Source organism: Sodiomyces alkalinus (genome assembly GCF_003711515.1).
Source record: "Sodiomyces alkalinus F11 unplaced genomic scaffold SODALscaffold_12, whole genome shotgun sequence".
NCBI lineage: Eukaryota > Fungi > Ascomycota > Sordariomycetes > Glomerellales > Plectosphaerellaceae > Sodiomyces > Sodiomyces alkalinus.
This window is the reverse complement of record NW_021167090.1, coordinates 158,055-175,482: the sequence shown is the minus strand read 5'-3', so window position 1 is coordinate 175,482 and position 17,428 is coordinate 158,055. Positions and strand designations below refer to the sequence as shown.

The following is a 17,428-nucleotide window of genomic DNA, read 5'->3' as shown; positions in this document are numbered from 1 at the left end:
TACTAAAGGGAGCACCGTCAGGGACATCCACCGAATGCTCCGGGATGAATCGCTTGGCGCTTTATGCTATTGCGCATGAACCTTGATCGCTGAGCATGGCATGGCATGGCATGGCATGGCATCATTTCTCATTTGACAAAAACCCAAGGGCAGGAGGATATAGTCCATGTCTACTCATCCGTCTTGATCGTTTGTATCAAATACACACACCACTATACCAGCACAACGGGGTATAACAATGACATGGTAACGTGGCTTTCCTTCAACCCATTAACGCCGCGTATAATGCAGTGGAGATATCTCGACCCAGTACGCCAAAAAGAAGAAATAAAAAACCCCGGCTCAAACCCGAGACACGAACGCCTTGTGGAAACAAGGTAGAGATAGATCAGACAAAAGAAGCACCCGGGACAAAGGGGAACCAAGTGGCAAGGACGACGACGAGTTGCATGTACCACAGTACGGCAAAGCTCAGTTGCCAGCCAAGCGATCAAAAAGCTTGACAAACCCCATGGCCGCCCCGGCCGCCATGCCACCCACCACAACCATCTCCGCACCACCCAGGAGGCCGTGCCACACGCGTTTCCGCCCGTGCCACCCGGCGACGGCACACGTCCGCACGTATCCGAACAGGAACAAGGCGAACGCCATGACAACGATGCTGTCCTTCAACGCCTCCGCCACGCCTTCGGGGGTGGACGGGACGAAGAAGTAGGGTGCCAACGGGATGAGGCCGCCGAGGAGGTACCCGGTGGCGATGGTGAAGGCGGAGACAGCCGGGCTGCGAGAAGAAGACGAGGGGGACGAAGAGTCGCCCGCGGTGTCAGGGGAGGCGTCGGCGCCGTGCCTGGCGCGGAGGAGGAGGTCGACGCGCGCCTCGGTCGGGGCGGAGGCGAGGTGGTTCGCTAGGGCGTCGAGGGCGTGTGGGGGTAATGCCGAGGCCGCCGGGCCGGCGAAGAGGGAGCGTAAAGCGGTGGCAGCTGCGTGGGTTGGGTCCTCTTGGGCGAGTTGGGCGCATTCCGCGCGTGTTTCACGGTATGAGGCGCTGGCGGAAAGATGTCAGCATCCCAGGAATGCCGAAGAGGATGGGCTGGGGTTTTGTTCACACTTACGCTTCACTCTTTGCTCCCAGGTACCCGCCGAGACCCATGGAGATGGCGCCGGCGATGAGCTCGGCGAGTCCGCCGTAGACGACAATCCTGGTCTCTCCCAGGGCAGACAGGCCGGCCGTCAGGGCAAAAGGGACGGTGAGACCATCCGCAAGTCCGATGGTGGCATCGGAGATGATGCGCGCATCGATGCGGAAACGGCGTTTCTTCTTTTCATCATTCCTCCTCTCGCCTCCTTGCTCTCCTTCTACCCGAGTGGTATTGGAACAGGAAGATGAGAAGGAAGGCCTCGGCTTGCCTCCTCCGAGTAGAGGCTGGGTCTCCGGCCGGTGGGCCGGAATGGAGGCATCTTGAGACTCGAGCGCGCCTGGTTCTGTGCTGGCTGTCCGGTGACATGCTGGCCGACCAAAGAGAAGGTTTCTGAAGGTAACAAGAGACATGACGATGGAGGTGGTGATAACGGTGATGGAGGTGGAGAAGAGGAGGAGGAGGAGGAGGGGGACGAGGAGGAGGACGAGGTTTGGGTGAGCGAGTGAGCGAGTGAGCGAGTGGTCGTCACGGACACTCGCTGGTATATAATACGCCGATATTATCTTTTCGCACGCAAGTCTGTCAGATAAGAAGGATATGGTATCCAGATTCACATTGCTCTTTGTTACGGAGGATGAATATATTTAAGCTTTTATATTGCCATACATTCCCTTGGTAGAGGAGGTCAGTTTTATGTAGAGATCCCCCTGCTCATTCAACTCTCCCTGCTATTAAGTGGTCAAGCAGGGGTAAGCAGAATTATCTGATTCGTGATTGGTTACCGTTGAGCTGAGGTCCTCTGATTGGCCGTCCTGTAATATGTATGGAAATGTACACTAAGGTACCTTAAGGTACTCATAATAATTCTAGAAAGCCTGCGAAGACTTGGAATATTTGACTGCAGGCTAACAGGTACCTACTCAGTACTTCGAACAACTCAATCACCACCAGACTTGACTGACTGACTGGCTGACTGACTGACTGACTGACCGAACCGACCGAAAGGGCCAGCCATCGAATTATGACATCAACTTCTAGGTCGTAACTCCGTATCCACGTTGTATCCACCGAGGTCCTTCCGATTCTCCGATTCGCAAGCGTCGTCCCCGGGTTCATTCCGTTGCCACTGTCATTAACTTTATAAAGGAAGAGGAAGACAACTGACCTCTCCCTTATCTGAACCTGAACATCACCACCAATATTCATACCTCACAATAGGCAACCACCTCAAAAGAAACAACATTGTTGATTCCCCGCCCGTCAATTCAAAAGTCAACTAAACCATCTCGTTATCATCATGGTCCTCCCACTCTCGGACAATTCTTCCTCTTCATGTCAGCCGGCCTCTGCGTCAGCTGCTTCTACTCAACCCTCCGCAGCCGCAGCCAACCCCACCCAGGCCGGCCAACCCACCGGGGCTGGCGTAAATACCGGCGCCGGCACTACCCGGCCCAAGACGCAGGCCGAAATCGAGGCAGACCGTCTTTACGAAGAAAACATGGAGGACGAGTACGCCAAGCGGGAAGGAGGTTCTTAGGCTAATGGAGTCCGGACGTCACAGGTTCACTCAAAAGGGGTCCAGCGACCAGCGACCAGCGACCAGCGACCAGCGACCAGCGACCAGCGACCAGCGACCAGCTGCTTTCCTCTCTTCTAAATATCATGCTTCTTAGGACGGGTTGCGTCGAGACGCCGGCTACTGTTTGCTACATTGATACTCCATAATCTTTAAAGATATTGCGGCACCATGACACCTAGGTCTGTCGCCTCAAATTGCCTACGTGTCCCTCTTATCCTCTCTCTCACACACTCTCTCCTTTCCCTCCTTCCCTTACCCTGTGTGTCTATGCCGGCCTGGACCCCTGCCATACACGAATTGGGTGAGCCTCCGTGTTATACACCCATCCGTTTCCCTTATCCGCCTGTACATGCACTTCGAGCTCCGCGTCGGCCTGGATTAGATAGCTGTACTTCAGAGTCTCGGCCAAGAAATAACTCTCCTGAAAGTCCCAAAAGCGCCCTCCGCGCGGCTCGTTGACGTCCGTGATGGCCGAGAACCCGCTACCGATGCTGCACGTCTTGTTGATGGCTAGGAACGCCTCCCACGCCCATTCCTGGTATTTGGGGTCGCCCGTCGCGCGGTAGGCGTAATAGTAGCTTTCGATCACCTCGGGTCGCAGGTTGTACGCGGGGTTTGTGATCCAGAATCCCGCCACGTCGAAGAACGCTTTCCATTCCGCCGGCGGCTGGGCGTTGTTCACGCTGGCCATTGAGTCTTGCCACTGGAACGACTCCGGACCGAGTCCTGTCGCCGTCATGATATATGTCCTTCGGCAGCCATCCGTGATGGCAAGGCCCGCATCGATATACTTCTGTTCCCCGAGGACCAGGCCTCCGAGAATAAAATTACCGCCCGCGAAGCATGCCACTAGTCGAACGCAAATCGATGGGGAAGCACACGGTCAGCCGTTACAGACAACACTCGGACATTGATTGCGTGGGAAATCGACTCTCGCCACGGGGCTCTCTTCTGGACTTACAGTGGCCCGAAGAGTAAACTGGCACGGTGTCGACGTATGACGACAAGAAGGCCCAGTCTGCGTTCGGCTGTACACTGCTACGGGAGAGCAGGTGGGCGATGGTAGAGTCGGCGGCGGCGACCCAGCGATCTTTGTAGTAGGAGAACCTAACGGGATCATAGATCCACATCTTGATGAGGTACTCGTAGAAGCTGTCAGTACCGCCACCCCAACCCCCTTCGCGGTCTGCCATTGTGCCGTTGTCGATAAACACACGAGTCCCCAACAACCCGGGCCAGATCTCTGCCCCCGGGTCGGGATTCAGCAGGTACCATTCTGCCCTCTGCGAGACGTTGGCGAAATGGTAGTCGCCCGTTAGGTCGGAAAGGCGAGTCCATTCGAGCACCAAGGTGCCGATTGTCGCCAAATGGTTATAGACGCTTCCAACTCTACGAGGCATGGGGTCGAAGATAAGGTCGTTGTCGGGGACTCCCGAGGGCGTGTCAAAGGCTACCGCAAGGTTACCGGCCAGCCTCTCGGCCTGTGCAAGGAGAGAATTGACATGACTGTTGTTAAAGTTGAAGGACGCATATGGTCCGTTTAACAAGTCGTAGCCTGTCGATCAGGGGAGGGCAGCAGCGTGGGTCCGGGTCAGTAAGAGCGAAAGACCTCTCGGTGGGTTTGGTGAGTGCGAGTGCAGGCATGATGGCTCACCAGACAAGAGGCCGCCCAAGTATCGGATGGTCGTCTCAAACAGGGATACCACTGTTGTGGTGGCATCAAAGTTGATCTCGGGAATGTACTCCAAGATGTCAGCGGCCACGCCGTACTCGCCCATCAGAAGGGCGGTGCTCAGAGCGTCGACAGCGGTAGCACCCCATCCGTTTCTAACATAGTGGAGGAGACGAAGAGACAGAGGTTAGACCAAGATGGTAGGAAAAAGAAAAAAAAAAGAGATGCATCCCGAGAAGAACTACAGGGGTCCGGCCTTCCTCACCTGTCATTTGCTCCTGTGTTGGACAGGGGTCGCAGAGTGTCCTGGGGAAAGGCATGATTCCGGTAGCCAGTCCAAGAACGGCGGAAAGCCTCCTTTATAGCACTGGTACGTTCGGGATGCGTCTGATAAGGAAGATGCGATCCCTGATGAGGTCTAGAGGGCTCTGTAGGGGCAGCATGCGACAACGATGCCTGCGCCAGTAAGAATGAGATGCCGATCTTTCTGAGATGCATGGAGCAAACCGGACCACAGGTCTAGGTGTAGGGATGGAAATGAATAAACTAGAGGGGGGAAAAACAGAAACGACAGTAACAGACTGCGATAGAGCAGTTGGAATAAACGAATGCTGAAGGTGGCGATGTATAAAATGACTCGGGTGCCGAGTCTGAGAAGAACCAAAGATGGGAGAGATAAACAAGACCATCTCAGTTCTGAATCGACGACAGATATCCCTGGCTCTTATAAGACGCTCAATCAAGCCATTTTGTTTTTTCTTCACCTCCTTTCCTGCGAGGCTGGAGGTACTCTCACAGGCAGGAAGAAAGGGAAGTTGGCACAGCCTGCCTGTCTGTGCCTTTCGTAGAGACTTGAACATACGAGGGAAAGGGAAAGAAATCCCAAAAGCCGGGCCCAATCAAGATACAAGCTAAAGCTAGCACCTCACTGGACGAGGACGAGGAAAGTATCACCAGGGGAACTAGAAGAGCAGGAAAGCAACGGTGCTGACAGGACGCATTGTAAATATATTGATCGGTAGCAGGAGAAGTGTAAGTAAAGCGTTGATTCGCATAAGCGCTGGCAAAGCTCTTTCGGATAGGCGATTTAGGCCAGGTCGGAATAGCTGTTGACCCAGCAACAGGCGAAAGTTAACGCTCCGTAAGGTAAGGTAAACGGTAATCTCAAGATATCTTTCCTGTGAGATGTGTCAAGTCCGAGCGAGAATTCTTTGTCGCAAGTTGGATTATACGAGGGCTGAGCTCAACCTGTACTCGGGGGATGGGGGAGAGGGGGGGAAATGAGCTTCATTGTTAGGTGTCTTCGTGCAAATAATTCAAGCATTTTGTCTTAGCCTCGCCAACGCGGCCGCGATACCCTCGCTCAACTGGCCTCCAGACTCGCCGGTAGTACCGCCGCTGTCGCCGTTGCTACCGCTGGTACTGGTGCCGGCAGGGCCAGAACCCGTCCTCTGCGACGCCTCGGCTTCCGCCGTGCGTTTCGACTCCTCAATCGCCGCCGCGATCATAGCCTCCTCGTCATCCATATCGACACCATCCATCCCCGGAACTCGATCCCGCGCAAGCTGCTTTTGCTTCCCGCCGCGAGACCCAGCGGGGTCATCCGACGCCGACGCCGGAGTAGCCCGGGAAGACGACGCGCTCAGCACCGGCATATCGCGCAGGGGAACCCGCCCAATGGGCACAGCCTGGTCCAGTACCGACGGCGTCCCAGCCCCGCTACCTTCGCCGTCCGTCGTCGTCGGGTCTCGATTCCGCTTCGCAGCCTTCTTCGCCCGGAACGGCTCCTCCACGGCCGCGACCCATTTCCTGACCTTGACGGGACCCCACCCGGCAATGACGCCGATCTGGTCCGGGTCCGCGTTGACGGCGTCCCGCAGGCTGCCGAAATTGCTCACCAGGGCGATGGCGTCCGCCTTGTTGACGCTGCGGGGCACGGTGACGAAGTCGACCAGCTTTTCGGCATAGCTCGACGACTGCTGCCCGCGGATGGCGCTGAAGTTGGCGTGTTCGTAGGACTTGTATAGTTCGAGGTAGCGTGCTGCTTCGGCTGCCGACCAGCAGAGGATGATGGTCACGTTATTGACGATCGACGTCTTGGACAACTCTCGGAGTGAGTCCTCGTGATTGGGAATGTCCACCAAGGTTAGCAGAATGCGCAAGTTGTATTTGCCCTGGAGTTTGCGGGTCCGCTGGTAGATATATTCCGGGTGTAGTCGATGGTATTTCAGGCTGGAGGGGAAACGAGGGTATATGGTCAGCATCTATCTATCCACAAGTGCAGTCGAGGGCAGGCGAGGGCAGTCGAGGGTACTCGTAGGAGTCGAGGGGAAATGGACAATTACGATGTGACAATGTTCCGAAGCACAAAAGTAAGGAAAGTAGGAAAGTTCGCCGACATACCTCAAGAAGAGAGCACATGTAGTGAGCCCGAGGACGTAGTCGGCGGGAATATCGCTATACTCCCACGGTAGGGAACGCAACGCGGCGAGGACTGGGTTCCCTCGCTGGCGGGGAGAAACCTGGATAGCCGATCTTGAAGACCGCTGCGGGAGAGCCTGTGGTGTGGGCTGGGCCTGGGCCGCCTTTGGACCCGGAACGCTCGCCGGTGCCGGTTTATCTAGACGTTGGGGCGTTGGCTGCTGAGCCTGAGTCCGAGCCCTCTGAGGAACTGGCTGTTGCACAAGCGGCTTGGGGGGTTGCGGTCGACTCGGGTCCGAGGCCGCGAGGGCTTCGAGAAACTCGGAATCCGCCCCGAAATCGTCATCCATAGTCTCGGAGGCGCATCCTACTCCTGGCGGAAAGCGGTAAGATGGCTCGGTTATGGGACTGGACGTTGGTTGGGATGTTAGTGCGGGAAGATGCGTGAACTTGGTTGAACTTGTTGGATGGGTTTTGGCAGGTTGGCTGGGTGCAGTGAGCTGGGGAGAAAGATAAGATAAGGGCTTATCTTATCACTCATTTCCCGCTCTGGAAATCTTGCATCATTCCCGAAAAACCTCGGAAGAAAAGAAAAAGGAAAAAAACCTGAAAGGCCATCTCATTTCTACATGAGTTATGGGGTATCATACATTCATACATTCATTCCCATCGTCCATCGTTGATGTAGTGCATAGAGGGCGCCTAACCAAGAGTCGAACATGGTCTCTATACCGCTCAGTCCCTCCGGCTGCGATTCCTTTATTTCCAGGACTCGGCCCCTGAGTCTCTCGTACGCCTCGGTCATGAGTTTAATCTGCAAGGCAGAGGGGTCGGCTTCGTGTCCCGATGAGTCCAACATGACCTTTCCCAGCTCTCGCGTCAGCAACTCTGTGCACATCTGCAGGTCGAGATTCTCTTGAGCGGTGGAAGACAGCCGCGGGTGATCATCAGAGTCTTGCTTCTGCAGCGGAGAGGTGGATTCGGCGGGAAAGGACAAGGGTTTAAAATATATTGCTTCCTCGTCGAACTCGACGAATGTGCCCTCGTCAGGAACGGGAGAAGGGTCCAAAGCCTTATATGGCGAGGGTGGCGGCATGGAAATGGAGGTAGATGGCCAGCCGGCCCGGGTATGTTCGGCATCTACAGTCTGGATTGGTTGGTGATGGTCTTTGACCGACGGATATGAATCAAGTCCTGAGCTGCTGTATGGGAATATCGGGTCGGCATCGGAGATGCCCGGGTATGCCCTGGACTGCGCACTGGTCTGGTTCGCCGCACTCAACTCGAACTCGTTGCCTGTACAAAGTCCGGGGTTTGCCTCCAGCTGCCCTATGGAGAAGACGGGGGTCTTGGCGCCGCGTCTCATCGTCGACACCGTGCTTGCTAATGAAGCGGGAGAGCTCGCGGCGGAGCTGTCGAGAGATGGACGAGAGGATGCATCTCGAATGGCCAAGTGGGAAAACTCGGAAAGCACGGGGGATACGTGGTTCGGCCCCTGCAGCTGGTGCTCGTCGACATCCCTTCCTTCTGGCCGTCGTCGCGCTGGGGTGTCTGAAGTATCTGGAGGGCCAACCTGCGTGAGTCCGCTAGATCGAAGGTACTCCGTCCATATCGGATCGCTCAAGTCCGGCGAGGGTAGAGACCGCTGGATAGGCGGTCCTGCGTGTTGGGGAACCGCCGGGAAACTAGGGAGACTTGAAGCGCTACTGTTCAGACTCCCGGTTGGGTGGGGTGGCGGAGTGACGACGTTAGATCGTGTTGCCCGGTTGCTATTCTTCTGTAGCTTCTTCCGCGGCTTGAGCGGCTGCGTCGAGATTATCGCAGCAGGAGGCTTAGAGTGATCGGTGGGGGGTCGCTTGACAAGGCGGCTTGTGCTGCCCGAGAGCGAGGGTTGTGATACGGACATTGTGCAGAACAAACAATAAATACACTGCGGAAGAACATGCGAAGCGGCGCTATGAGGAGATTGCAGCGGACATGACCACTTCGAAGTGATGTATCGCGATTAAAGGTTCAAAAATATTGTATGTAAGGTAGATGGACGAATTACTCCATAGAAGCATGTGATCTGGACAGGAGTGAGTCGAGGTTGTATTGGCATCTTCTGGAACAGAGAAACAGGATGCGCCGCATCAAGTCGACTAGTCCCGAATGCCAACTCACCTGCATCATAGTCAGCTGCCCAATCCCGTCCCCTGACCGATTAAGCAAGCGAGGTTAAGAAAAGGAAGAAGGGCCTGCATTCTCGTGTACTTCAATGTAATAAACCAAGGGTACGTCATCATGAAAGATAGGAAGACTGCAGGTTGGCTGACTTGGCTTGTGGCTGGGTTGGAACTAACGTTATCGCCACGACGCCACCGACCAGGACTACTTACTTCTACCCATACAATGTCAGATATAGCGTAGCTGGAACCGTGTAAAATCGGGTCAAAATTGAGGGGAAAATTAAGGGTAAATTGATTGAGGTAGTGTGTAGATCTGTGGTGCAGGACCGTCAGGGAACTGCCAAAAACATCGAGTGTTCGAACTCGTTTGGTGCCCAACGGCCAAAACAGCTTATCCTAATGGATCGGAAACAGCCGCGAGGGCGGCATCCAAGTCAGTTGGTGAATGTCCCCTTTTCGACTCATTGTCCGGCCTGTTAGCTCAAAGAGATAATGGAAGTCCTAGAAAGGGCGGGCAAGATTCAGCGGCCTTTTCCGCGAACCGTCCACTGCAAATGATCGCACCGTGTCGATTTGGGGGTCGGTGCTTGTGGGGATATGTATGTATGGTAACGGGGTTCTGGAGCCTGGTTGTGTAAATGGTGGCATAATCCATTGCTTGGAATTTCCCTTGGAGAGACGACATGGCCAGCCAATGCGGCCAGGAGGGTTTGGAACAGTTATACGATTCGCCTTATGGTGTGCGGGGTCATGAGCCAGCCGTCCCAGCAAGGCGACATGGGCCCGATATTTACGCCTGCAACCGTTGTATTGTATAGCTATTAGAGCGAGGGTTATAGTTTAATCGAAGTTTAACTTTTTTATATATATAGTTCTTAACTCGTCTTATATTTCGGGTAGTTTTTAAAACAAACCTTCCTGCAAGTAAAGAAGTGAAGACATAGATTTCTCCTGTCGGGATAAATCACCATAGTTGAGTAACTTGAGTTGAGCCCGAATAGTTTCTCCATCAATCAGACTAGGTCTTCCCCGGTAAACGCCCCCCGAAACTGGGCCCCTAAGCCGGCCTATACGCCCCGGATTACAGGGTAGTGGCCCTCCACTCCGGCATTTTACCCCTCCCCCACATCTCGTCGGCGCGGGTTAGCCCCCTCTCCGTTTCTGCCCCTCATCCATGACTCCGCCGCCGCCGTCGTCTCACCAGTCCCAACTGTAGTGTAGTTGGAGCGCATGTCGCGAAGGTCCGCCGACAAGAGTCCAATCCTCCTATAGGGGGTCAAACTTGGGGCGGATCATCTGCTTCGTATAGAGCTACTCTACCGGCGTCTGTCTCTCGAAGGCGAGATATACAAACCTCTTTTCCTGTTGTTATTCTCAACCTCGATACATTCCCTACCTAGATATGTCCCATCTTATCTCCTGAAGCCGGCTCCTCTGTTTTTTTAATATATCACTGCCTTACTCTAGCCTTTCCCCCCTTCCTTCCAAGGAAGACATCTCTTCATATCTCCTTAACATGTCAGAAATAACCATCACTGGGTGGCTCACCCGTGATGTGAGGTTTCCCACATCACTCGACAAGACGGGCTCTGATGCTATGAATGCTGCTGGAGACTATTCAGCTGCCTACTGCATGCTCCAGACAGACTCGAAGCACTCTGGTCATGGAATGGTACGTTATAACTTATACCTCGCTACTTGGAAATACGCAAACCCAACCCCTTACTTCGATTTTCTTCGCTTACCACGCATTTCGCTCTCTCCTAGACCTTCACGATCGGGCGGGGCAACGATATCGTCTGTCATGCCATCAACCATCTCGCCGACAGGATCAAGGGCCGAACGCTGTCGTCCCTCGTCGAGAACTGGGGCCAGACCTGGCGGCATCTCGTCAACGACAGCCAGCTGCGCTGGATCGGCCCCGAAAAGGGCGTCGTCCATCTCGCCCTCGGCGCCGTGGTCAACGCCGTCTGGGACCTGTGGGCCAAGGTCCTCAACAAGCCCGTCTGGCGGATCGTCGCCGACATGACACCAGAAGAGTTCGTCCGGTGCATCGACTTCCGCTACATCACCGACGCCATCACCCCGGACGAGGCCATCGCCCTGCTCAAGGAACAGGAGCCGGCCAAGGCCCAGCGCATCCGCGAGGCAGAGAACAACCGCGCCGTCCCCGCCTACACCACCAGCGCCGGCTGGCTCGGCTACGGCGAGGACAAGATGAAGGCGCTCCTGCAGGAAACCCTCGGCAAGGGATACCGCCACTTCAAGCTCAAGGTCGGCGGTAACATCGAGCAGGACAAGAGGAGGTTGGCCATCGCGCGCGACGTCATCGGCTACGACAAGGGCAACATCCTCATGGTCGACGCCAACCAGATCTGGTCCGTGCCCGAGGCCATCGGGTACATGAAGGAGCTCAAGGAGTTCAAGCCCTGGTTCATCGAGGAGCCCACCTCGCCCGACGACATCCTGGGCCACAGGGCTATCCGCGAAGCCCTTAAGCCCTACGGCATCGGCGTCGCCACGGGAGAGATGTGCCAGAACCGCGTCGTCTTCAAGCAGCTCCTCATGTCCGGCGCTATCGACGTCTGCCAGATCGACGCCTGTCGCCTCGGCGGTGTGAACGAGGTCCTCGCCGTCCTCCTAATCGCTAAGAAGTATGGAGTCCCGATCGTCCCCCATTCGGGCGGTGTCGGTCTCCCGGAATACACCCAACACCTGAGCACCATGGATTACGTCGTCGTCAGCGGAAAGCTCTCCGTCCTCGAGTACGTCGACCATTTGCACGAGCACTTCCTCCACCCTTCCGTCATCAAAGACGGTTACTACCAGACCCCGACCGAGCCGGGCTACAGTGTTGAAATGAAGCCTGAGAGCATGGACCGGTACTCCTACCCCGGCGAACCCGGCGTAAGCTGGTGGAAGTCGGATGCCGCTAAACCTATCCTCGAGGGAGCGAAAATCTAAGCAAGGGAAGAAAATCCTGTAAGGATAAGGAGAATAAACGGGGGGTCACAAGTACAGAGTTGCTTCGTCCGCAGGGCAACGATGGCATCCCGTATAGTCGTCATGTATGTTCTTATACGTCGTCTATCCCTGAAAAGTACCGGATCAAATGGGAATCATAAATAGAAGAAAACGCATGGAGGGTTGGTTGAAAAATGAGTTCGCAGCGCAGCGATGACCTAAAAGGTCGTTCCATATTTTGGGCTTAGGTTCACTCGCTGAGGTCGGTTACCAAGATGGCCGAAAGGCCCCAACCCACAAGATAACGATGGCGACTTGTATCGCTCAAGCATTTCTCGTCGCTATTTTATTTCTTTGGCTTAGAAAAGGGAGATGTTGAAGGTCCAAGTCTCGGCTCGGTCGTCGTCGTAGAAATACGGAGGTAGACACCCCGAGCTGCGAAGGTTGAGGCACGGAGTTTGATACCTGGGTCGCTGTGATCACGTGATACATACAAAAGCCATGTCACCTCCGTTCTCAATGAGCACGTGTCCCTATGCTGAGACGTGAGCCGTCCGGCAGACGAAATATCGACTTGTCCCCCGTCTTGGTCTCATTTTTTCTCAGAGCTTCGACAGCAGGCTGTTATGGACCTCTGACTGACTTCAGCCCATTGTCGTCGTAGACGTTTGTACATAAAATTTTGTTACTCGATTCTTCGTTTTTTCTCATTACCTCGAGTCTACCTTACCCAGGCCGATGTGCTAGTGACAACCGAAGACAACCTAACCAGTACCACAATGCCCCCTAAAAAGAAGAGCACCAAGCAGGCCTCGGCCGCACCCGAGGCGTCCTCACCTGAGCGGTTTGAGAAGGAACTCAAGGACCTCGCCGCCAAGGCCCAGGAGCAGGGCGGCTGGCGATGGTTCCGAAAGCAGGCATCCATCTACATCAGGACGGGCATTCTGCTCACCCTCGTAGCGGCCGCCTGCAACGCGTCTTACTTGGCCCTGACGCCGGTCTACGGGGCCATCCCGACATCGGTGTGGCACTCGAAACTCGTCATGGCCGCCGCCTTCGCGGGATGGTCTGGCAATGTGTGGCTCTCCCGCATCCTGCCGTTCGACCCGGCCCATCTCCTCCCCGTGTTCGCGGCGTACATCCCGACCGTGCAGTTCTTCCTTTTCTCACTGAGCGGCACGCTGACGGCACGGTACGGACCGGCGGTCACCGAGCTCCTCACCCTGTTCCCGCTCGTCGCCCTCTCGTCCGCCACGGTGGCCAACCTCCTCGAAGGGGCCGACCTTTCCATGCTGCCGTCGTTCCTGGCCGATGCCGGGCCGGGAATCGGATCGTGGGCGCTGTTCAAGCTCGCCGAGAGCTTGACGGGCGGCTACATGCACGTCTTCCTGGGCTGGTCGTTCCTCACGTCCCGGGTCGGGTATGAGATCCTCCTCAGCCTTGCCTACACGCTGTTCGCGTCGTCCAACATCGCCGCCCTGGCCATTCCGGCCATGTACCACACCTCCATGCTTAACTACCACGTCCCGACGCCGGCGGCGACTGCCAAGCTCAACAGCACGCTGCAGGCCGAGGACTGGCTTTTGCTGGATCGCAGGGAATCCACGACGGGGTACATCTCCGTCATGGAGAGCCTCAAGGAGGGCTACCGCGTTTTGCGGTGCGACCACTCGCTGCTTGGAGGGGAGTGGACGAAAATCCGGCCCACGGACTCTCGGGTATCCGAACCCATCTATGGCGTCTTCGTCATGCTGGAGGCCGTGAGGCTCGTCCAGATTCCCGAGCCTGTCCCCGATTCCGAGGCCAAGGCACTTGTCGTGTAAGTCCTGAAGAAAAAAACTGCCCTCACATATTATTTCCTATTTTACCCTTTTTTACTGACACAGTAGGCAGCGGATTGGGTATTGGCACGACACCAAGCGGATTGGTGGCGCACGGCATCGACACAACTGTGGTCGAGATTGATCCTGTGGTTCACGAATTTGCCTCCAAGCACTTCACCTTCCCCGCCAACCACACTGCTGTCATCGATGATGCGGTGAGCTACACAGCTTCTCTTGCGGAGACGGATGCCAAGTTCGACTACATCGTCCACGATGTCTTCACGGGGGGTGCGGAGCCTGTTGACCTCTTCACGCTCGAGTTTTTGCAAGGTCTCAACACTCTCCTCAAGCCGGACGGTGTCATTGCTATTGTGAGTGCCCCACACTCTTCTCTTACTCCTTTTCCTTTTTACCCCCGAGCGATTCGCGAGTCTAATAACAAAACACACAAAGAATTATGCTGGCGATTTCATGCACCCGGCGCCCAAGATCGTTGTCAACACGATCAAGGAGGTGTTCCCCACCTGCCGTATCTTCCGTGAGTCCCCCGAGCCAGATGCGGAGACGCTGGCCAAAGAGGGCCAGGACTTCACCAATATGGTTATTTTCTGCAAGAAGACGGCCGGCGACATCACGTTTAGGGATCCCATTCCGGCAGATTTCCTTGGCAGCCGGTCTCGACAGGCCTACCTCATGCCCAGACACGAAGTGCGCGAATCCAGCTTCAAGTCGAGTGAGGATGGTGGTATCATGAGGAAGAATGAGACGCAGAAGCTGGCCAAATGGCACCAGACGAGTGCCCTGGGACATTGGGATGTGATGCGTATTGTTATACCCGGAAAGATCTGGGAGCTGTGGTGAGAAACTGTTTTCTCTCTTTCCTCTCCTTTTCTTTTCCTTGTCTTTTTTTTCTCTGTCGAAAGCTCTCTAGGCAAGGGCTTTTCGAGTCATTACAGAGAAGGCGCGATTGAAACATAAAAACTGTTTATCGGGACATATATACTGCAAATATCTGAAGAGAACACGCCGCGCCGCGAAGATGTGTGTGCCAACTTTATTCGCCCTCTTCTCAGGATTTCGGGGCTGCCTTTCGTGGGTTCGCAGCTTCCATAGCCGATTCAGCTCCTGATTGATTCCACTCGTCGATGGTGTCCTGCAAGTACGGAGGGACGTCCGTGACGGCATTGTACGGTCCTGGAATGGGGCTGCCAAAGGTAGTATGGACGGGGACCACGCCGGTCCAAACACGGCCAACGACGTCTGGGTTCTCGAGATCGTGTCTATCGTCGCTGGGGGGCCCGGCACGGATCTTGGCGCTACCAGTGGTGATGCGCACGCGGAGGACGCCGGTGGAAGACATCTCGGCGGCGTTGGGCGGCACGCGAGAGTTGGACCAGCGGCCAGGGACCACGGCGTCGGTCATGAGCTCCATAGCGTAGAGCTTTTCGGCGGTGTCCTCGACGAGGGTTGCGTGGCCGAAAAGGACAGCAGAACGGTAGTTGTAGCTGTGGGAGTTAGGGGTCAGGGCGAGGACGAGGCCATCGAGGTGGCTGGCGGCGACGCAGACAGGGAGGCCATCAGGTTCGTCGGCGGCACCGGTGGTTTTGCGGGTGGTGTTGATGATGCGGGACGAGACGTAGCCGTGGAGGTAGAGGTCGAGGACCTGGCCTTCGTCGGCGGAAGGACGATCGAAGGAGCCCATTTGGCCGATCATGGGAAGGATCGTCGGGAAAGAGCTGTCTGGGGGGTTGAAGGAGACATGTAAGATGGGGCAGGAGTTGATTATACCGTGTATGGTGCGCAGGGCGTACGAAGCTGGATGGATGGTAGTTGGAGTATATCAGCCTCTTGCGCTCCCAAATGAGAGGTGATGTTGTCAGTAGGCTAGGGATGGATTGGTCCCCAACTTACCGCGTGGGCTATAGCGGTTGACGGTGCCATAAGGCTGCTTGGGATACTCGAGCTCAGTGCGAGCCATTATGGGGTATATATGGAGGTTCTAGTTGAGGGATCGGAGGCCGAACTTGCTGAAGGCAGATTATGTAGAAGATAGATAATCGAGCCAAGAAGAGGAGGGAAAACTAAAGCCAGATTACTTATTACGATAATTACGACGGCTACCTTATTCTCACGAATATTATGAGTATAAGATGAGAGGAGGAGAGGAGGAGAGGAAGAGAGATCGGAATCATTCGAAGGTACAAATATATACCTACCTACCTAGGTAGGTAATAAGGTACACACATGCGCCCTTTGACTCACCCTGACCACAGGTCCATCATACCTGCCTAGGTATGCATTTTCTCCTGCGCGATCAGTGTTGGACGATGGTACCAAGGTCCGGAAGATACTACCCGCATCTCTCAATTCGTCAATTATACCATTAGCTTTCTCCGAATTATCTGTGTTCAAGAAATGCCCCCCAATGCTAATTTGCAGTGCCTATGTCCCCCTTTGAGTTCGCTGTTATGACCCTATGATAGCAAGACGCTCGCAATTCAAATGTATCACAGCTTAGACTGGGTGCTGCACGCTTTGGTACGTGGGCTGGAGCACCCCCGCAGTACACACCCACATGAACCTGCAGGTAATTATCGCGTGCAACACATTGGCCCTGCCATCTCAAGTCACTCAAGTCAAATAAATGCCCGATGTGGAAAGAAGACAGTATGAACTGACAGTATTAAATATACTAACACTGTATACGGCCAAGCTGGTCCTTCTCATTCATTCTACCTTACCCATCCTCCAACGTCTGGTGCCTTGTCTTCCCGACATCGAAACTCCAACCCTCTTATGATTTAAGTGAACATGCTAAAAAATTACAACGCGGCACGCCTTCTCTGGTACAATATCAGACTCGCACATCTTTCTCGTACAAACAAAACAAAATACACACAGACACTTAGCAGGTGCAGACGTTTCCTGTCTCTTTCGATCTTTGACTCGACCCTGGTCCTCCCAGTAACTACACAACAGTAGACGTGATGATTCGACGACGGGGACATTCCCCATGATACCTACAACATCCGGTCTTGACGTTGACAGGTCAAGAAGGAGAAGATGGGATGGAGATGAATGAAAGGTAATTACGAATACCTACCTACTTTGGTTCAACAAACTGCGGACGGTCACAGTCCCGTCTTCTACCCCCCTGGTCGTGCCTTGACCCCGTCCGTCCCTTTGGTTTCAGCACTGAAACACCATCGCAGGCTCGGCGTCACCCCTCTTCTGGGACGATGTCCGGGTGTTCGCAAAACCTCTACGACCCTCACTTATCATCCAATCGCGAACAGTGCCGACCTTTAGTGCGACGGGGTCAATTGAGACTCGGCTCGTTTGAGACTTCACGTCTTTGCCCTTCTGGTCCTCGTTCTCGTCCTCATCGGGAATCCCTCCTTTCCGCCCCGTCCGGGCCCCCTTGCGCCGCTGTCGTCCTCGTCCTCGTCCTCGCTTCCCCCACGATCAACGAACAACTTCGTTTCTACTCCATCATCACTATTTCCTGGCTTTCTTACCATCATCGGATGTGTCATTCTTTCTATCGTTCCCAGTTGAACGTCATGCCCATCTAGTTAGTATGAGGCTTTAGCTTTCCATCATGATCTGTTCTCTTTGTTCTTAATTCTTTCCTTCCCGACACCTCTCACCGCCCATCGACT

The 17,428-nt window shown here is 54.9% G+C and overlaps 9 protein-coding genes across 9 annotated transcripts; 4 read left to right on the top strand and 5 right to left on the bottom strand.

Moving 5' to 3' along the window:
- Nucleotides 1-63: 63 nt before the first annotated feature.
- SODALDRAFT_329103 (hypothetical protein) lies at nt 64-1,800 on the bottom strand. Its single transcript, XM_028610854.1, has 2 exons — nt 1,113-1,800; nt 64-1,045 (listed from the first exon to the last, which is right to left on the bottom strand). The coding sequence occupies exons 1-2, from the start codon at nt 1,547-1,549 to the stop codon at nt 472-474; spliced, it is 1,011 nt and encodes a 336-aa protein (XP_028462708.1). The 5' UTR covers nt 1,550-1,800; the 3' UTR covers nt 64-471.
- A 636-nt stretch (nt 1,801-2,436) lies between these two features.
- Nucleotides 2,437-3,308, top strand: SODALDRAFT_381878 (hypothetical protein; the record flags this gene model as incomplete). Its single annotated transcript, XM_028615196.1, has 2 exons — nt 2,437-2,668; nt 2,722-3,308. The coding sequence occupies 2 exons, from the start codon at nt 2,437-2,439 to the stop codon at nt 2,862-2,864; spliced, it is 375 nt and encodes a 124-aa protein (XP_028462707.1). The 3' UTR covers nt 2,865-3,308.
- Nucleotides 2,833-5,357, bottom strand: SODALDRAFT_73387 (glycoside hydrolase family 47 protein). The gene is made up of 4 exons (XM_028615629.1): nt 4,656-5,357; nt 4,373-4,545; nt 3,680-4,273; nt 2,833-3,567 (listed from the first exon to the last, which is right to left on the bottom strand). Exons 1-4 carry the CDS (start codon nt 4,886-4,888, stop codon nt 2,984-2,986), a joined length of 1,584 nt encoding a protein of 527 aa, XP_028462706.1. The 5' UTR covers nt 4,889-5,357; the 3' UTR covers nt 2,833-2,983.
- Nucleotides 5,358-5,379: 22 nt separating this feature from the next.
- On the bottom strand, nt 5,380-7,221 carry SODALDRAFT_329100 (hypothetical protein). Its single transcript, XM_028610853.1, has 2 exons — nt 6,794-7,221; nt 5,380-6,622 (listed from the first exon to the last, which is right to left on the bottom strand). The coding sequence occupies exons 1-2, from the start codon at nt 7,159-7,161 to the stop codon at nt 5,707-5,709; spliced, it is 1,284 nt and encodes a 427-aa protein (XP_028462705.1). The 5' UTR covers nt 7,162-7,221; the 3' UTR covers nt 5,380-5,706.
- A 235-nt stretch (nt 7,222-7,456) lies between these two features.
- SODALDRAFT_329099 (hypothetical protein) lies at nt 7,457-8,751 on the bottom strand. The gene has a single exon (XM_028610852.1). The coding sequence runs from the start codon at nt 8,715-8,717 to the stop codon at nt 7,464-7,466; it is 1,254 nt and encodes a 417-aa protein (XP_028462704.1). The 5' UTR covers nt 8,718-8,751; the 3' UTR covers nt 7,457-7,463.
- A 1,744-nt stretch (nt 8,752-10,495) lies between these two features.
- On the top strand, nt 10,496-11,943 carry SODALDRAFT_284591 (L-galactonate dehydratase; the record flags this gene model as incomplete). Its single annotated transcript, XM_028608475.1, has 2 exons — nt 10,496-10,651; nt 10,747-11,943. The coding sequence occupies 2 exons, from the start codon at nt 10,496-10,498 to the stop codon at nt 11,941-11,943; spliced, it is 1,353 nt and encodes a 450-aa protein (XP_028462703.1).
- Nucleotides 11,944-12,579: 636 nt separating this feature from the next.
- SODALDRAFT_73363 (spermine/spermidine synthase family protein) lies at nt 12,580-14,731 on the top strand. Its single transcript, XM_028615628.1, has 3 exons — nt 12,580-13,762; nt 13,837-14,137; nt 14,220-14,731. The coding sequence occupies exons 1-3, from the start codon at nt 12,723-12,725 to the stop codon at nt 14,625-14,627; spliced, it is 1,749 nt and encodes a 582-aa protein (XP_028462702.1). The 5' UTR covers nt 12,580-12,722; the 3' UTR covers nt 14,628-14,731.
- Nucleotides 14,457-15,916, bottom strand: SODALDRAFT_329097 (hypothetical protein). The gene is made up of 2 exons (XM_028610851.1): nt 15,678-15,916; nt 14,457-15,581 (listed from the first exon to the last, which is right to left on the bottom strand). The coding sequence occupies exons 1-2, from the start codon at nt 15,742-15,744 to the stop codon at nt 14,836-14,838; spliced, it is 813 nt and encodes a 270-aa protein (XP_028462701.1). The 5' UTR covers nt 15,745-15,916; the 3' UTR covers nt 14,457-14,835.
- Nucleotides 15,917-17,324, top strand: SODALDRAFT_363583 (hypothetical protein; the record flags this gene model as incomplete). Its single annotated transcript, XM_028614570.1, has 8 exons — nt 15,917-15,964; nt 16,040-16,083; nt 16,250-16,304; nt 16,394-16,419; nt 16,480-16,641; nt 16,749-16,814; nt 16,904-17,007; nt 17,095-17,324. The coding sequence occupies 8 exons, from the start codon at nt 15,917-15,919 to the stop codon at nt 17,322-17,324; spliced, it is 735 nt and encodes a 244-aa protein (XP_028462700.1).
- Nucleotides 17,325-17,428: the final 104 nt, after the last annotated feature.